We start from the raw sequence: 15,094 nt of genomic DNA, 5'->3' as shown, positions 1-15,094 counted from the left end.
CACTGTTCTAAAGTATGCACAATGAGAAAAACAGGACAATTTAAATTAAGTAGTCCAATGAAAACATGCCAAAACCTGTAAACTTTATACCACAAAAAGAACATAACAATAATGTGTTTTTTGGAATAACGTTTGAATAGCTGACTTTAGAATGAATGTTAATAAACTGAAGTACTTACAGGACCCATAATTGTAGCTTGCCAATGAAACACTGAATGACAGATTGAGAAGGGAAGAGAAAAAAGAAAAACTGTTATTTAAATGTTTTTCTCCTCCCCCCCAAAGAACAAACCATATTGTTTACAAGGACCTGTTTAAAAGAACCAGTATTTATTATTAACAACTTACTGTCATCTCCAACAGGGCCTGCAGAACACTGAGCTGGTGGGTCACGAGCCAAATCACTAAGTTCCTGAAATAAAAACAATACTCTCAGAGAATTGCTTATTTCTGCCCCTTGCCCCTCCAAAGCATCAATCCAGACAAATGCTTTTGTGCACCAGCTATTTAAAAAATCAAATTTGTTTTCACATCAATAAACTAATTATATGTATAACAATGCAACTATAATTATTTAAAGCACTGTGGAATGGTCCAAACACTGCAAACATTTCACATTCATGAGTCAAGGGAAGTCTGAAATACTTTTCTTTGCTGAAAACACTTTTGTAGATATAGTACAAAGAGAAACAGAAGCACTTGTTTGCCAACTAATTTTACCTTAGGCACTTATTGGGAAACTAGGCTGTACACTACAGGCTAGGGAACTATATTTTAATTTAGTTTTCAAGCAATCTTAATGAAACCAAGGAAAATTCATATATTCTTACAGAAAAGCTTTCCTTCTCTTTCAAGAATGTCAACCTTGACCTAAAATATATTTTAAATTCCGTGGCCCTATCTTGGAATTCTTGAATGAATTAGAACTTTTCATAATAGCAGAGGCAAGGTACAGTAGAATATTAAAATTATATTAAAACTTATGATGGTTGAAGAAAAGATTTTTTTTGACACTATGAAGTGGAGAGACAAGTAAAAGCAGTCCAAAACTGGAACACTATATTCTTAATTACTAATTATCTGAATTCTTAAGACAGAAATAATAAAGAACAGAAATAATGTTTAGTAGTTTCTGTGCACTGGCAGATACAAAGAATAAACAACATCTAAAAGCAGCAAGCCATATACAGTACAGGTAGCCCTTAATTTACAATGGCAACTGGAGCAAGAATTTCCGCTGCTAAGCAATGTGGTTGTAAAGCATGAATCCCCCAGTCATTAGATGAGGTGACTTCTCACCAGCTTCTCCTAACCAAAGTCAGTGAGCAAGCCAGCAGAGAAGACTGTAAATGCTGCAACTGATTTTAAGTGCAAACTGGTTTCCAAGCACCCAGACTGTGATCACGTGACCACATGATCGTGTGTGACAGCAAGAACTCTGAAGACCATAGTAACTATTTGTTCAGCACCATCATATTTCCAATGGTTGTAAGTCAAACTCTAATTGTGGAACCTCCTTTTAAAAAGGAAAGTAAAAGGCAACTCTGGATTGTGTCTACACATGGATGAGAAGTAAATATAGTAGCACAAATCAAAATAACATTCCTAAAGCTAACTCAAGTTAGCAATCTAGCAGTTGGTCTGAATACATAGACTGCATCAAAAATCAGGCTTCATTAAAAATTATATAAATTATATTAAATATTCAAACTGGCTGCAATTTTCTCCCAAACACATATATTTGATACATGATCTCTGAACATTTCTAAGTACAATAATATTTTCCCTAAAATATTAATAAAACTTTGTAATTGGCCTATGAGGCTTGATCTTTGGTACAACCTGCATATAAAAATACAGCCATTAGAGGTAGTCATCAACAATAGGAAACACCGAAGGAAGCAGGGCCCAGGAAGTTAAATTATTCACCTAACTTCTTCCATCTGGACTTCAAAAAACATACTGTAAAACAAAGTATCAGCTTCCTAATTTTGTTTCAAATAATGCACTGGGTTCCAAATGGATCTATAGCAGTGGTTCTCAACCTTTTTAATGCTGCGACCCCCCCAACTACTCAACCGGTTGTAAGTCGAGGACTACTCAACTGGTGCAGCACCGTTTGCAGAATGGGACTTTTGGCGGGCTCAGCAGGGCAGAGACAGCCTGGACAATTCCTGTTGGCTTTTGAAAGCCAATAGAATTAGACTCTATTCAAGAGAGTCTATTCTATTGGCTTTCAAAAGCCAATAGAATAAAAGGGAGTAACACAGCTAAGGAAAAGGGGGAAAAAATGGCGGACTGCGTTGTTTGGCGACCCCTGTGAAATGGTTGTTCAACTCCACAGGTTGAGAACCACTGATCTATAGGCTTTTAAAAGCAGCTATTAACCAGTGGGTTTTTTTTTTTTTTTTTTTTTTGGTTTGGAAGTTGGCTATCTGCCCTAAAAGAGTAGTCTAGTTGCGAGGTCCTATTAAGAGTGATAATCCGAAGAAACTATTTTGTAAGACTAGCATTTTAAAATTTTGTTTTACTTTAAACACACTAACACAGACTGATCATTAGTATCTCCATGAACCAACTAATCAAGTTCAAATTGACACTTGGTCATGATAACCAAAACTAGGAACAGAGCTGAACATGTCAACTATTGTGTATTTCAATGTCTGCATATTCAATATTTCCCTCTGTATTATATTATGATAATTTTAATAAAATTGAAAAAAAATACATTTCCTCTTGCAGATCTACTGTATAACCTAGGATTAAACAATTACTTTGTAATTTTAAAAACTGCCTAAAACTGTACAAAAATGGTTTCTCTTATTCTTTTATGAACTGAAGACACATTTCATAGCCCAGAGCTTAGTAGATGATCTGAACATTATACCTAGCAGAAAACAGAGATATGCAGTTTCCTTTCACTGAATCTTAACCCTCTAATTAAGCAGCTTTAACATCTTCAGCCTAAACTCAGATAATCTTCTCCGATCACTTGCTTTTAGTAATATCTTAATTAAGAGGTAACCCTAATGCTTGACCATAGAGTTCAGAATTTATTTTGATCATATGGTTCTAAGGGGAAATGCTATTTTTTAAAGATCTGAATAGACAGGTATTTATTCATTTACATGCCTATACAGAATTAAGATATAGGCTGAATTCCCAACATGAGATTTGTCGACATGGTTTGTTGACACATCCTATGTTTTGACCCATTTATTTTAAATTAAAAGATTTTTTATGAAGTAGAAAGCTGGCATATTGCAAAGCTTCATCACAATCCTTATTTAAAAGGGGGCCCTTGTGTCCAATTAGCATTCCTAAAAAATACTCTGGAAGCAATCTCATCAGCTCAGAAGAGAGGCACAAGAACTATACAAATGCATTAACTTAAAGTCTGCCTTGAGTAATTGAGAAAAAAAGGCTGCTAAAATTACAATGTAAAAAATACAGGGAAGAATAATTGTTAACAAGATGGTTTCCTGACTTCTTACAGTAGTTACATAAACTTTGAAAAAGTAAAAAACAAAAACAAAAAAACCGTTTATTTACTAGAAATCTACATATATACTTTCCTTAGTTGCAGGCTATTTCATTTCAGTTTAGAAAATACATTCCTTAAGGTAACACATGGTCTCCATTTATTAATACAACCCAAGATGCACTTTCAGGCAATTTGCTATAAAGTGAGAAGGGGCGTTGTCTCACCTGAACGCCTTTTCTCAGCAGGATGAATGGAGAATCCATGAATGGGTTAAGTGTGTCCTCTAGCCCAATCAGACCAAATCAGTCAAGTTGCCACACCCGTGCTGGACTAGGTCACGCCCCAGTTTTGAATAGGGCGAAGCTAACGACTGTACGACGTGCTGGCTCCCTGAAACTGGACCTGACTGCGGATTAAGGGATGGAGGTGGATTTTCCATTCATCATGCTGAGAAAAGGCATTCAGGTAAGACAACGCCCCATTCTCCAGCATGAAAGAATGGAGAATCCACGAATGGGACGTACCAAAGCCCATCTGTCCCTATGGGTGGGAAGCAGACTGGGCCTGTATTGACGTTGACGCCACTACCTGCTGTAACACCCAGCGGCCAAAGGAAGCCTCCGCGGAAGCAAACTTATTGAGCTTATAATGTCGTCCAAGTAACATTGAACGTGGATCGGTACTGATCTAAGATGAGCTGCGAGTACCACCAGGACCTTGGTGGAAATCCTGGGAGCAGATGAGAGGCCGAATGGCAGCGCCTTGTATTGATAGTGCTTGTTGGAATGACTGAATCTGAGAAATCATCTGTAATCCGGGGGAATGGAGATGTGTAGGTATGCCTCCGTAAAATCTATTGATGTCATGAAGTCTCCCCGTTGGATGCTGGCCAGAATGGACTGGAGTGTTTGCATTTTGAATTTGCGATACGATAGGTGGGAATTTAGACCTTTGAGGTCAAGTATCGCCCTCCAGCCCCCCCGAAGCCTTCGGGACAACGAAAAAGATGGAGTAGAAGCCCTGTCCTAGTTGGTCTGTTGTCACTCTCTCTATGGCCCTTATGCTTAACAGGTGTTGAATGGCATCCTGCATGAGTCTCTTTTTTTGAGGATTCCTTAACGGGGGACAGGCAATATAATGTGGAGGTTTTGTCACGAACTCGAGATAGCTGTCTCTGATGGTGGTAGTGGTCTCCCATTGGTGTGTAAAGTAAGTTAGTCTGCCACCTATGGGAGGGGTCCACCCCGAGTCACTTTGATCTACGGAAAGGGCGGCCTCCCCTACCTTGAAAGGGACGCTTGGTCTGAACCTGTTGTCTGGATCTGTCTCTGTAACCGGACCGGTCCAAAGAATGGTCTGATCCTGCCAGAAAGGGCCGAGAGATGTGTCCCGATACCGGATCTGGTCCTGACCGAAAGACAGGACGGCGGCCATACGGAAAGAAGCGTTGGCCCGACCTCCTGGAGAGATGGTAAAGTACCCTCTGTTTCTCTATTTTCTACTAGGTAGGGGGTGAGGGCCTCCCCAAAGAGGCATCTGCTCTGATACAGAGCGGCAGCCACTCGCCATTTGTGTTTGGTATCAACCCTCCAATTCCTGAGCCAAAATAACCTATGTGCGGCGACGTTGGAGGCTATGGCACGGGCCGAGAATCTGGCCGCTTGAAGAGACATGTCTGCCATATATTCAAAGGCCGCCCGAAGCTGGTTACGTCCTGATGGACCCTTACCTCCTCTGGAGAAATTCTAGTCTGGAGTTCATGGAGCCAGATCAGAGAGATCCTGGCGAAGAATGAAGTTGATGTGGACGCTTTTATTGCCCACGCTGAAGCCTGGTGTGTCCTGCAGAGGGAGACCTCGGGTTTTTTGTCCTTGGCTTTCAATGCCTCCACCATATCCCCTCGTACCTTGGAATCTGAAAACAAGGGAGTTAAGGACTCGTCCACTCCAGGTACCTCCAGCACCTCATTCAGGGTCGATACCGTATCAATCAGTTTACGGTCGATCCCCCCGAGAGTGGAGAAGGTGCCTGGTGATCCCCTTTGTCCATGTACAGATTTCAAGAACATGGGAGGGCAAGGGATCTGTTGGTGGTTGATGACTGGTTCGGAAAACAGCGGGCTGGTGTCCTGCCCAGGAACCTGGTGTCCTGCTCAAGAACCTGGTCAGGCACCGGAGGCTGCTCCGGATCAATCTTTCCGGTGGCACAGGCCTTGCGTAGTAGAGATGGGAAGAACGTAGGATTTAACAAGCCTACAAGAGGGGGAACCTCTGAGGTGGTTTCCTCATCGTCCGACCACTGACCCTCTTCATGGCCATACTCTGTGTAGTCTGAGACCTCGTTCCCACATGAGCGTGGGGTGAGGCCGAATCTGGGTATTGAAAATCCCTGGGTTGCGGTGGACCCGGAGAGGCCAGGGGGTTCAATGGGGCGAAAGACACCTAAGGGCGTGCTGTAGACGCCATTGCTTGTGATACTGCCTGGAAGTTGCTCTGTAAAGGATAGTTGTTTCTGGGTCGGAGTCGCGCTGCAGTGGGGGTAAACAAAGCCACTGGGACCTGTAGTTGGCTCGGAAGGGACGGCCTCTCTGGAGGACCACATGCCACCGTGGGTGAGGTAAACGCGGCCTATGATATCTGAGTGGGGCCTCACGACCTTAGTTCCTCTGCAAAGAGGGAAAGGTGATCCTGACTAAAACTGAATGAAGAACCCTAGGCAAGGTCCCATTCTGGAGACCATGTATGTACAGGGGACGCGATGCACGGACCCCCCCCCCAGTGACAAAGCAAGTGTGGGTGGGGTGAGGTAACTGTTCCCTCTATAGCTAACTTTTGAGCCCTTGAAAATTGCCTCTCTAGTGCTCGATGCCTATGGCCGGCCTGTTTTTCAGCTGCCTTAAAGGCTCTGTCTAGATTGGCCTTGGTTTTTCCAGCTGCTGTCTGGTTGGATGACTTGTGTTTTGTGTGTCCACCGGAGATGGAAGCCTGTGGCTCGGTGTTGTCCGCCATAATAAATCGGGAGTTTCCAGTGGAATGCTGAAGTGTCCCAGTCTGCAAGAGATGCGGCTACAGCCCACCAAAGTGGGACTGGCCTACACGAGGATCTGTGAAGTCCGGCCTATCGGCAAGTGCAGAGTCACACTTAGCGACAGATATTGCGCGTCACTAAGGGATCCTTTAGTGACGGGATCCTACGTGCCTCACTTAGTGGCAGCTCAGGCAGTATCTGCCATTCTACTAGATGCAGACTGCGGCAAACAGGCTACAATGGAGAGGCCCAATTGAGCACAGCTTATCAGTTGAGGGAGGTAAGTAGTGCTTGTGAATTCCAATTGGCTTGAAAGCTGAGTCTAAATGATTAGTAAGAGCAGGCCCTGATACTGCTTGGAAAAAAAGAACCTCCAGAGAAGGGGCGTTGGTCTTACCTGAACGCCTTTTCTCAGTACGGAGATGGATAATCCATGGATGGGTTTTCTCTGTCTGCCTGCTCTTGAGACCAAGTAGCCAAAGCTTGACACGCCCCCACTTCCTGTGGAGTCCATTCTTAACGAGGGCGAATTGGCTGATGATTGACGAGGTATTGGCTCTCAGCTCCCTACTAGCGGCCTGCTGGCCTTGGGGTGGGTGTGGATTATCCATCTCCGTACTGAGAAAAGGCGTTCAGGTAAGACCAACGCCCCTTCTCCAGTACAGGAGATGGATAATCCATGGATGGGACGTACCAAAGCCTCACTGTCCCAAGGGGTGGGAAACAGATAAGGCCGGTAGATTGATCTCTGAGACAACTTGCTGGAGGACCCTCCTACCAAAGGAGGCATCCGCCGATGCAAAGCGGTCTATCTTGTAGTGTCGTATAAACGGGGAAGGCGAGGACCATGTCGCGGCCCAGCAAACTTCCTCGATTGACGCCTGGGTAGCCCATGCCGCCGAAGTTGCAGCGCTTCGGGTGGAATGGGCTGTGAGATGACTTGGGGGCGGCAGGGATGATACATTGTAAGCTTCTGCGATACAGCTTCGGATCCACCTTCCAATGGTGCCCGCGGAAACTTTCCGCCCCAAGGTGCCCGCTTGGAAGGACACAAATAGGGCCTCCGATTTGCGGAAGGGTTCTGTACGCTTTATATAACGCCGCAAGGCTCTGCGGACGTCCAATGTATGCCACTGCCGCTCCCGGTCATGTGTTGGATTTGGACAGAAGTTTGGGAGAATTACTTCCTGTGTCCTGTGAAAGAGTGAATTCACCTTCGGTATGAAGGCAGGATCTAACCTAAGGACCACCCTGTCCTTGTGGAAAATGCATAGGTCGTTTCTGACTGACAGTGCGGCCAGTTCCGAAATTCGTCTGGCCGATGTGATGGCAATCAGGAACGCCACCTTTAGCGACAGGTGTCGCAAGGAAACGGTCGCCAATGGTTCAAATGGTGACCGAGTGAGTGCGTGAAGGACTCGCGGTAGTTCCCAGGACGGGTACCTGTGAATTACTGGAGGTCTGGTGTTATAGGCGCCCTTGATAAAGGCGCGGATCCTGGGGTGGTGAGCTAAGGGAACCGAATCCGTGCAGGTGAGGAGGGTGGACAAGGCCGCCACTTGCCTGCGGATGGTCGCGGGGGCGAGGCCTCTGTCTAGTCCCTCCAAGAGGTAATCTACTATCTGAGGGATGTAGAGTTTGTGTAAGTCAAACTGCCGTTCCCTGCACCAAAGGCAAAAATTTTTCCAAGTGGAGTCATAAATGCGGTTTGTTGCCGGACGGCGTGAAGCTTGAATTATGGTAATGGCCCCGGGAGAGAATAGTTCCTGTGCCATTATCTGGCGCTCAAGTGCCAGGCGGTCAGTTGTAACCATTGGGGTTCCGGGTGACTGATGGTTCCCTGGTGTAGGGACACTTGATGAGGGGGAATGTTCCATGGGGGCGACTGAGACAGGTTCATCAGGTCGGCGAACCACGGTCTCTGTGGCCAATATGGTGCTACTAGGATCACTTCTGCCCGCTCCTGAATCAGCTTTCGGATGACCGCCGGTATGAGTGGTAGTGGGGGAAAGGCATAAAGCAGACCCTGAGGCCACTGAGTTCTCAGAGCGTCCGTCCCCTCTGCTCGCGGGTTGAAGTAACGAGAGTAAAATCTGGGGAGCTGGGCATTGTCTGATGATGTGAACAGATCGAGGATCGGGTACCCGAACTTGCGGGAGATGTCTAGGAACAAGTTCGGGTGTAGCCCCCACTCCGAAGGGTCCACTGTGGTGCGGCTTAGGAAGTCCGCTTGCTGGTTGTTGACCCCTGATATGTGTTCCGCTTTTAGTGACTTCAGATTGGGCTCTACCCAGCTGAATAGGAGTCGTGACTCTGTCATCAGGGTTTTTGATCTGGTCCCCCCCTGCCGATTGAATGGCTTGGGTGCCTGACTGATAGGCGTGGTTGTCGGTTGACGAAAGGACTGCCTACGAAAGTAAGGTGTGGTACGTTTGTCTGACCTTTTGTTCAAGTGTGCCATGACCTTCCGCTTGTCTTTGTTCTCTACAAGATAGGGGTCCAAGGCCTCCCCAAACAGACCGTTGCTTGAGTAAGGGGCGGTCGCTAGCCGCCACTTAGCCTTGGTGTCAGCTTGCCAGTGTTTTAGCCATAGCATTCTCCTGGCAATTATGTTGGATGCTATGGATCTGGATGAAAAAATGGCCGATTGGAACGTTGCGTCTGCAGCGTATTCCGTGGCTGCTACCATCTTAGCCAGGTCCTGGTGTGTTCGTATGTCCTCCATAGGAACTATGGTTTGTAGTTGTTGCAACCAGATGAGGGTGGCCCGGACAAAAAAGGAGGCCGAGGTGGCTGCTTTGATGGCCCATGCCGCTGTCTGGTGGGTTTTGCGAAAGGCTTGTTCCCACTTTTTGTCATCTGCCTTAAGGGCCTCCACTAGGTCCCCAGCCATGGCTGTCTGGGAGACCAAGGGGGTCCAGGCTTCATCTACTTTAGGAATTTCTAAGGCCTCATTGAGGTCTGTGGCAGTGCTGTATAATTTTTTGTCCGTACCACTCACTGATGGGAAGGAAGCGGGAGAGTCCCATGGCTTCTTGATCCCTTTCAGGAAAATGGCGGGGCAAGGTATATGGTGTTGCGTTGTCACCTTTTCTACGAATACGGGTCTGGATGTGGTGGCCGGTGTCGCTTGCGGCTGAGAAAACTGATCCGTCCCCATGTCCGCAATGGCTGTGGCCTTGCGTAGTATCGTGAGGAAGCGGTTGGGATTAAATAATCCCCCTGAGGGGGGCTCAGGGGGAAGTTCCTCATCCTCTGACATAGAGATCCCAGGTTGATCCTCCTCTTGTGGTGAAGAATAACCACTCATGGAGGACTGGGCCGGGGAGACGGGTTCCTGAATGCCTGAGGACTCTGAGGGGAGTTCCGAGTGTGGCATGGCTGAGATGGAGGGCCCCTGGTCGTGGTGGGCGGAGCGCTGTGCTAGGGCTCGGTCCACCACTTTGGTTAATAGGGCCTCTAGCCGTCCATCTGCCCAGATGTCCCCTATGTCATTACCTTTGGGTGTGGTGACCGCAGGTGGAGAGTTGGACTCAGTGGTTGTGCCTGCCGCCGTGGTTGTTTGTTGGGCTGATGTAGATGGCGGGTCCAGTGGTTGCGGTGTTCCTGGAATGGACCACGCGCTCTGGGTTGATGTGGATGGACCCAATGGTAATTCCATCTCGGTGGCCGCCATTTGAACCAATTCCAATTGGGCCTGCCTCTGCGCTCTGGAGAACTCCTTCTCCAGGGCCTGGTGCCTACGGCTGGCTTGCTTTTCCGCCAACTTGGAGGGCCTCTTGAGCGAGTGTTTTGTCTTCGCTTTGCACTTGCCTGCCGCCTTCTGGTCAGAAGGTGTGTTGCAGCCGTAATTGGGAGGTGGAGGGGTCGTGCTCATGGATTGAGGCAACGAGGGTCCCTCCATTCCGCTTGAGCAGTCCCAGAAAAACTGAGAAGACGCTCAGGCAGGCAAGTATTGGCGGGAGCGAAATTGGAACAAGTACCAGGACTGTTCCCCTGATCACCCGACCACAACAAAAATATTCTCTCTGGGCTAAGGTCACGGTAGCTGAGGGAGGTACCGAAGGCATGTTTGGAACCACTCCTTGGGTTCCGCCCGGAGGCCTTAGGTGACCAGGCAACGTGCACCAGTAGAAAAAGGAAAAGGGACGCAAAAAATATCAGTGGCGACCTCAAAAGGGTCTGTAGGCCTGACTTAATACACAGCAGGTATCAAATGGCGGTCACCTAGAGCGGAATTTATTCTTATTAATACTATTACTATTATACTAATAATAGGAACAACAATAATAGTAAAATAATAATAATAATAACAACAACAATAATGGTGATGATGATAATATTGTGTGTTCTGTCTTTAGGCCTGTTGGCCCTGCAGTCGCTTAATTTTTAGCTTTAAAAAAAAAATTTTTTTTTAATTATTATTATTATTATTTTTAAAATTTATGTATCTATTTTTATTATTATTATATTTTGTCCTATTATTATATGTGTGTATCGGGGGTGGAGCGCTGGTTGTGTGCTCCTATTCCGCCTCTATCAGTGATTCCAGATATGATGTAGAGCTTCCTTAAGCTTGGTTTGCCTTTCTCTGGCAAGAGATGGCAGCCACAGCTCGTTTCTCCCTGAAAAAGGGCTTTGCAGATCCCAGGAGGGTTCTCTAGCCTCCGTTTCTTGGTTGGCTTACTCCCTTCCTGTGCTTCGTTTCCCTCTGAAGATAAGCTCCGCAGCCTCCCAGAAGCTGCTTGTGCCCGGGGATTTAAATTTGGCGCGCTGTGACGTTTTAAGGTAATCCCAGCCAGGGATTGCCTTTGTTGTCTGAAAACGGCAACTAAAATGGCGCCCGCGGTTGCCCTGGGCTGCTAGGGAATCTCTGATGATCCGAATTCAAGTTTGAATCCGGACCTGGAGATTGTTATTTTTTCCCCCAATTTGAGGAAAAAATCCCTTGGAAGGTTGGGGAGAAAAGCTCAGCAAGTGGTCTCTGCTGATGCCTTTTTTCCCCCCCTTTTCCACCTCCAGAGCCCTGGGGCTGACTGGGATCCGTGGGGAGTTTTCCCCCCCCACACCCCCTTTTTCAATTTTAATATAGGATCAGGGATGATCCCAAGGAAAACTTAGTGGTTGGGGAAAAGGTTCAGCAAGTAGTCTCTGCTGATGCCTTCTTCCCCCCCTTTTCACCCCCCAGAGCCCTGGGGCTGGCTGATATCTGTGGGGAAATTTCCCTCCCCACCAATCCCCTTTTAATTTTAGGTTTGAGATCAGGACTGATCCCCAGAAAATTTTGTGGTTAAATTCCTATAGGTGGAAAAATTTTTTTTTTTTTGGGAAGGGGAAGCCAATTATCAAGGGATAATCAATCAATGGATTTCTTGTCTAACCTGATAAGCTGAGAGCCATGCCAAAACGAGTCTTCTCCGAGCAGAGACCAAGTTAAGAATGGACTCCACAGGAAGTGGGGGCGTGTCAAGCTTTGGCTACTTGGTCTCAAGAGCAGGCAGACAGAGAAAACCCATCCATGGATTATCCATCTCCTGTACTGGAGAATTCACCTGGCCTATTAGTCCCGCCGGAATCCTGTCCTATGAAGGCCTGCCGCATTTCAAAATGGCGTCCGCAGCAAGTTATATGAGGGGACTGAGTGAATATTAAATTACTAGCCCCGGCGAATGCAGGCTGAAACGGACTACCTGTCCCTCCTTAGGTCTTTGTAAAAGGAAAGGTTTAGGGAAGACAGAATTTGCTGCGAGAGACAACTGCTAGACTTGAAAATTGTAAATAATTCAAATTAAATGCAGCCATTGGCCGCACGGCGCTCCAAAATGGCGGCCGCAGCGATCGCCGAATAAGTCTCAAGGCGAGGGCTGACTGAAGATCCAAAAGGAAGCTTTTGTTATCCCAGGCAAGAAGAGAAGAATCAAGGACCTGAGTCTGATCATTGTAGAGAAAGATTGCTGAAGCAAAGAAAAGCCAATCGCTACGTTCAAAGCGGCGATCGCGACCATCAGCTGGGTGATTGCTGGGAGGCTGTCTAAGCAGCCGGAGCTCATTTGAGGGGATTTTACCAGTCTGGGATAGCGCTGACCAGATGGTAACAGAATGAAGAATCCACAAATGTATTGAAAGTGTACAACCTGCCTTTTCTGAATTTGTTCTGGGAGCCAAGTTACCACGTCCGTCTGGGCTAAGACCAAATCAAAACTGGGGTGTGACCTAGTCCAGCACAGGTGTGGCAACTTGACTGATTTGGTCTAATTGGGCTAGAGGACACACTTAACCCATTCGTGGATTCTCCATTCTTCCATGCTGGAGAAAGAAAGGGGAATCAGTATCACATTGCAGTATGTCGTTTCTAGTTACTGCATGAGTTTCCAAAACTGCCATTATCTTAGAAACAAGCAGTTATGCTTAAACATATGTTTAGCTCCTACATTGCAGATGCATATTTTTCCTAGAGCAGCATTCCCCAACCTTTCCAGATTGGCAACCCGGTGCGAGGGGGAGGGATGGAAGAGAAGAAGGCTTTGGGGGTGTGGGGCAGGCATGCTTGAGCGACAGCTTCATTTGTGTGAATGGGCTGCAAGCATCGACGTTTGCCACTTTGAGAGAGGGGCTCTGAGTGCCAGAATCTGCCGCTCTCATGAGTGCGGTTGCACACACACCACCTTCCGCTCACTTGGCCCAGTTGCAAATAGGCCATGGCTTGGTATTGGGCCACGGCCCACAGGTTGGGGACCCTTGTCCTAGAGTAAGTGCTGTAAGCCTTACTTACCAGCATTGCTTATGACACATGAAATGATAATTTCTTCCCAGTGTATAAAATAAACAGGATTTATAATTGCATAATATTAAATATGTTCTGAGGAAATATCAATACCTTACCTTACTATCATCATTCCGCACTAATACTAAAAATTAGATATATACAAATATGTAATAACAGCCCACCTTAATTCAATACTGAGTCTCTCAGTAACTAATCAGTTATAGCTAGTCATCGAGTTATGACCAGTTGCTTAGTGATTGTTCCAAGCTATGACCAACCTGAAAAAGGGGACTTACACAAAGAAGAGTGAGTCAATCTATTTTCCAAAGCACCAGAAGTCAAGACAAGAAATAATGGATGGAAATTAATCAGGGAGAGAAGCAACCTAGAACTAAGGAGAAATTTCCTAACAGTGAGAACAATCAGTGGAACAGCTCGCCTCCAGAAGTTGTAGGTGATTTTTAAGAAGAGACTACTTGTCTGGAATGGTATAAGGTCTTCTGCTTGAGTAGGGGATTGGACTAGACGACTCCAAGGTCTTTCCAACTCTGTTATTCTGTAACTTTGATTCAGATTAGAAGTTCTGGTGGTCAGACTCTCTCCGTAGTCACATGAACAAGTTTTAAATGCTTGACAACACAGATGCATTTATGCTTATTTGTAGCATTCCATGGTCACGTGACAGTTTACATTACTTTTTCAGAAAATCAACACTTACGTCCAGTTTTCAACAAAACTGTGCCCATAAGTGAACCATTGATTCATTTAGTGACAGTGCCATTTGCTTTATGACCACAGTAAAATTGGGTTGGCCACACAACTGACCTGTATTACAACCATCACATTATAGGGCCGTAATAAACAGGCTCCATTACAGTAGTATGTCTTGCAACTGGTATTTATAGAAATGATCTCACCAACACAGAGGTAGCATTCCAAGACTCTTCAACAGCTTCCCATGAAATTATCTAAACTCCTTTTAAAGACAGCCAAATTAGTCGCTGTTACCTCTCCTTGCAGTAATGGAATTCAACAACTTAATCAAATGTTGTATGCAGAAGTTTCCTTTTCATCAGTTTTAGTTAGGGATAATATATCCATCCTTACCCTACTTGACCTCTCAATGACTTTTGATGTCATCAATCATGATATCCTTTAGATTGGAGTGGGGGGGGTATTATGGCGTTGCACTTGTTTACCTCTCTCTTTCAGGGTCAATTCAAATAATGCTGATGGGAGAAGAGAAGTCTTGGCCTCAACTATATGGGATGTTATAAGGATTAGTGCTTTCTCCTCTCCTTTCCTTTTTTTGTAATATATTTTATAGATTTTTAAAAAAAAACATAAATCACTTAATAATTGGTGAACTGTGTTGTCTGGGTTACATTTGTAAAACAATCACTGACAACTGATTTCTATAATCCATAATCCAATAATAGTTTTAGTTGATTTCCTCTTTTCCCAAAATATCATCTTTTGCAAACATTGAGTTAATACAATTCTTATAGATTCTGCTACAGTCCTTATTTTAATTTGTTTCTCCCACCAAACTCTAGATATTCTTACTGGTTAAGATTTTCTCAAAAATTAATTACATTTAAGAATTTAACTCTATTTTTCCATATGAACCATCTTGTACTTTTACATTTAAGAAATAGATAAAACAGTAGAAAAAAAGAAAAGAAAGAGTGAAAAAGCATAAAGAATAACATGCTACTTAATATATATATATATATATATCCCCCTCCTAAGCCAATACATATTTAATTCCTAAATCTTATTCTTTTTAATCATAATTAAAACTGTTTAATCTTTAA

At 45.2% G+C, this 15,094-nt stretch overlaps 1 protein-coding gene across 3 annotated transcripts in view; it reads right to left on the bottom strand.

Annotated features, from left to right (window-relative positions):
• The window catches only part of UBE2D3 (ubiquitin conjugating enzyme E2 D3), a 35,292-nt gene that overhangs the window by 7,057 nt on the left and 13,141 nt on the right, over positions 1-15,094 (bottom strand). For all 3 annotated transcript variants that reach the window (XM_039350703.1, XM_039350701.1, XM_039350702.1), the window contains 2 exons: positions 349-412; positions 180-211 (listed from right to left, as the gene is read on the bottom strand). In XM_039350703.1, coding sequence (XP_039206637.1) covers positions 180-211; positions 349-412 — 96 coding nt within the window. The remainder of the gene's footprint in view (positions 1-179; positions 212-348; positions 413-15,094) is intronic.

This window comes from Crotalus tigris, unplaced genomic scaffold (genome assembly GCF_016545835.1).
Source record: "Crotalus tigris isolate CLP2741 ecotype Arizona unplaced genomic scaffold, ASM1654583v1 scf7180000018350.1424685, whole genome shotgun sequence".
Taxonomy (NCBI): Eukaryota; Metazoa; Chordata; class Lepidosauria; order Squamata; family Viperidae; genus Crotalus; species Crotalus tigris.
This window is presented reverse-complemented; position numbering and strand designations above follow the sequence as displayed.